Source organism: Bidens hawaiensis, unplaced genomic scaffold (assembly GCF_021521415.1).
Source record: "Bidens hawaiensis isolate Kalapana, Puna unplaced genomic scaffold, B.hawaiensis_p1.1 tig00020231_1, whole genome shotgun sequence".
NCBI classification, from domain to species: Eukaryota; Viridiplantae; Streptophyta; class Magnoliopsida; order Asterales; family Asteraceae; genus Bidens; species Bidens hawaiensis.
In genome coordinates, this window is record NW_027493079.1 from 399860 (window position 1) to 404512 (window position 4653).

The 4653-nt window shown below is 37.7% G+C and overlaps 1 protein-coding gene across 1 annotated transcript; it reads left to right on the forward strand.

Annotated features, from left to right (window-relative positions):
• The first annotated feature begins 2077 nt into the window (after nt 1-2077).
• Nucleotides 2078-2659, forward strand: LOC143560166 (uncharacterized). The gene has a single exon (XM_077048531.1). The coding sequence runs from the start codon at nt 2078-2080 to the stop codon at nt 2657-2659; it is 582 nt and encodes a 193-aa protein (XP_076904646.1).
• The last annotated feature ends 1994 nt before the right edge of the window (nt 2660-4653 follow it).

Genomic DNA, 4653 nt, shown 5'->3' on the forward strand with positions numbered 1-4653 from the left:
AATCAACTCGTATCCTTCTTCCGATCAAAAGTCTTAAAACATTAGTTTGAAATTCGAAAAAAAAATATAGTGCCGTTAAGTCACTTTTAACGGAGGACCATTGGGGGCCAACTTTTTAAAATTTAGGACCGCCAATGACGATAAAATGAATAGTGATTATTATTAAAATCCAATAAACCAAAATAAAAATTCGTTAAGAATGTTTTTAATGAACATTTTGACTGAGGTTCAAAAAATACTTGTCAAGTTTACTAAAATTAAAAAGGGTAAATCTTTTAAACAAAAAGAATATATTATTTACCGCCATTTCATCAATTTGTTTGATCATCGATCTTCGACAGAGGAGCGGTGGCTTGTAATCAACGATTCTCTCATTCATTGTGATGTGAGCTCTCTGAAATTAGATTATTAATTGATGAAATTAGTAATTTGATTGTTTGTTTAGTATGTTGTTGATAGGTAATGGTATTAGTATTTCTTTAATCATTGATAGCTAACATATCAGTTTTATTTAAAAATCAAAATTCTGATATGTTTCTCTTCCGCGTCTAAAAATAGTAAGTATATATGCTACCGCGCTGAAGAATTTATCATTATTGGAGGAGCTCAGTCTTGTCAATGTAACATTTATGCCAGAGGACATTGAAGTTGTTGGATGATATTGTGCCTTGCTAAAAACACTCAAACTCAACCAAGATGTATTTATATGGAATGGTGATGAGGATGATGATTTGTTGAGTATGGATTATGAGGTGGCCTTAGCAATTTGGAAAAACCTACCTAAGTTAACTCACCTTGAACTCATTGGGAGAGGCATAAAAAACAATGTGTTGCAGGCAATACTAATGGCTGTTGTCACCTTGAATCACTTGGCTTGCGTCGGTGCACATTCCTTGATCTGAAAGGAAAAGATATATTAAATATCTCAAATATCCTCGTGATTCTCTTGAAGGGTGCCTATATACTTTTTAAGTTTAAGATGATTCTGGTGATGAATAAGGGGAACACGCCGACAGGGATACCAACTGTTTCTTCTTTTGAAGGTGTAGCTGTTGCCTGCACGAACAACGCTCTTCTTTTTGGCCTTGCTCTGGCAAGGTAAATTTGGTATTAAAAACTTTAGTGAATTCTAAGGATGTTTGTTTGGGATTTATAATTCGTACTTGAAAACTAGTGTTAGTCCCATTTTGTATATTTAGTCTTTTGTATTGTTTAAGTTATATGTTTGGGCCTACGGGTCATTTTGTATATTGTTGGGTCACGGTCCATTGTAAAGAAGCCCATTAGGCAATTGACATATCATACTTCTCATGCATGCTTCCCTATAAATAGGGAGCATGCCATGAGAAGCAAGGTGGTTGGTTTTTGAAGTTTGATATACATAAGAAAATCTCTTGTAAGATCTCTATTACTTTCTCTCTCTCTAACCTCTCATTTCCTTAACCGAAAATAAACTCAAGATCCGAGACCTCTTGGTTGCTTAGTGTGATTTCCGCTAGCACTAAGTTAGGTTGATCCAAAGACGTTGTTTGATCCACCCGACTTGGGACCTACAATTGGTATCAGAGCTTCGGCTCACTAGTTTAGGGTTTTTGGATCACAACTTTGGGTTTTGATCTTGAAAAGAAGAAGATAAGTGTTCAAGTGTTCTTGACAAAGAAAATTATCAAAAATACCAAAAGAATTAGCAACAACTTCATAAGGTGGTACTTACGGATTCCAAGTTTGTTGGGTTGATAAGAAAATTTTTTCGCTTCGCTTAGACATTGTACCAAACATCATACTTGAACTGACAAAAGTGGGTGAAACAGATCTTAAGGAAGATTTGCTTTTTGGACAATTTTGCTTCGCTTAAGAAATCCTTTCGCTTCGCTTAAGTTTCTTTCGCTTCGCTTGAGAGTCTTTCGCTTCGCTTGAAAGTCTTTCGCTTCGCTTGAATTTCTTTCGCTTCGCTTGAGTGTCTTTCGCTTCGCTTGAAAATCTTTCGCTTTGCCTGAGTTTCTTTTGCTTCGCTTGAAGCTATTTAAGCGAAAAAGTTAACTGTTTGGAAGATTAAATTCTTTTGAAGATTTACACCATGGCCAGTACTGATTCAGAATTATTGAAGGGTTATTTGCTGTTAGAAAATCAAGTTGGAACTCCTCAGAAACCTCCTAAGTTTATGACCTTAGATGATAACTTCATTGATTTTAAATGGAGGTTCATGAACTTCATTTCATTAACTGAAACTGATTTAATGAGATGTTTTGAAGTTGGTCCTCATGTTCCAACAACTCGCACTGATGCTGGAGAACAACCAAAGGCACCGGAGAATTATGATCAAGATGATTTGGATAAGTTAGCACAAAATAAGAAAGCATTTCTGTTGTTGACAGTCTGTCTGTCAAATGAAATCACAGAAAGACTACGACAACACAGAAGTGCCAAAGGATTATGGGAAGCTCTTGTTGAGATGGTTGAAGGAAATGCCGAAGTTAGAGAAAACAAGAAGGCACTGTTGAAGGAAGAATTCAATATGTTCAACCATCGTCAAGGTGAAGCTATGCTTGACTTAGTGAAAAGGTTTGAGAAGCTCATGGTCAAAGTAAGAGCTGCAGGTGTTAACATTCCCAACACTGAGGTAAGCCATAAGTTGATGAACTCTTTGCCTTACAGCTGAAGTGTAAACACAATAACTATCAAGAGAACCACGAATCTAAATGGGATGACAAATGGTGAACTAATATCCACCATCAAATCATTCGAAATGGATGAACAGATGAGGATGAACAATCACATGAATTCTCTGAATCAAGCCGGAGTAAGTTCTACATCCTCAAGTGTGCCAACAGCCTTTGTCAGCAAACCCCAACCGAATGTATATCCCGTGACCAATCCCAAGTACTCACCAATTGTCCCTTCACAATCAACCGCTTTCATCTCCACCAGCAACCCATCAACTCCATCCAGTGCAAGTTCATTTCAAAAAGCAGTTGACAGTGCAGTTGCTCAAGCTCTGAAAGCACATGGAATTTCTGCAACAAAACCTCAAGCAAACAAGCCATCCAGCTATTGTGAAGCAATTCCCATGCTAAATGATTCAAATGTGACAATCGTTAAAGCTTTTCTGTCTTGTCATGAAGAGCTGTTGCAAGGGAATTTGTTACCTGCTCAGTTTGAAATAGGTGATCTGAAAGACATAAATCAAAAGGATCTTGAGAAAATGGACATCAAGTATCAGATGGCCATGGCTGTGCAAAGGGCCACCAACTTCATCAAAACCTACGGAAAAGACATCTTCAATGATTCAGATCGAAAGCGAATTGGTTTTGACAAGAGCAAGCTTCGATGCTACAACTGTGCAAAGATGGGTCATTTTGCTAGAGAATGCACAAATCCTCCCAAACCAGCAAACGATATACAGGTGACAGAAGTAACTGAAGAAGCGGACGCAAAAGCTGCTGGAAAGAGGCCTGAGGATCAAAGGGCAAACAACTCAGCTCAAAGGATCGGGAATCGTTCACACAAGGGCAGCTCAAGCTCAAATTCAAGAGTCCTTGTTTATCAAACAGAAATCCACACCGATATGAATTGGGACGAACAGTTTCAAGAGTTGCAGAATCCTCTAAATATGGCTAGCATGGCTTTCACTTCAAACGATGAACCCTCTTCATCTTCTGCTGCCGATTCTTGTGCATCACACCTTGATGAGGTAAAACGAAATCTTTACACAGAAGCATGTGTCAACAAAGTTACATACTATAGATACTTGCAAGATGAAGTTTTGAAAGAAAATGCAAAACTTCGTCAGCTGAACACTGAATATGTAAAGGCTGATAAGATCTACATTGAAAAGATCAAAACTCATCACGATGATGTCACTAATCTTAGACTTGAAATTTTTCGAGAAAAACATAATGTCACTTACTATAAGGACATAATCAATGATTTAAAAGAAGAGATTAAGAAATTAAGACTCGAAGTTACTAATAAGAAAGAAATGGAAAAACAAGTCGAAAGGTTTAAGGTATCATCTGAGAAATTAGATAATCTTATTGGAGCCCAGAGAAGTACTAAAGTTAAAACGGGGTTGGGGTACTGTCACACCCTCAAAATCCACTAACGGAGTATTACCGTCAGAGGGTGTGAACTAACAGGATCGGAATCATTAGTTATAATCAAACACCATAAATAAAGTTTTCAAACCACGAAAACATTTAAGTTTAAATAAGTGCGGAAGCGTAAATTCGTAAACCAAGTGTTGCGTCACGCAGGACGACTTAAAACCCAATTAATAACAGTTTAAAAACAAGTTTGCAAAAACGATAGAATTCAATGAAATGCAAGTTCCTATACAGCGCGCCCGCCTCGGCTACCTGAGAATAACATACTAAAAGTGTCAACACAGGGTTGGTGAGTTCACAAGTTTATATAAATAAAGCGTTTGCGTTTGCGTTTACGTTTTGCGTTTGCGTTACCAGATAGTGTCATGTCAATTATATATCGATAGGTAGCTAGCCTATACAACAAGTATTACTAAGTGTTCGACACCGAAGCTGACTGTTTATCAATTGCCTTGCCACCATGTCAACCACGACCATGGTAATGTGTTAGCCAAGATTACACCCACTCGACCTCCAGTCGAGTTTAGCGTTGGGTGGGGTTTGTCAAACC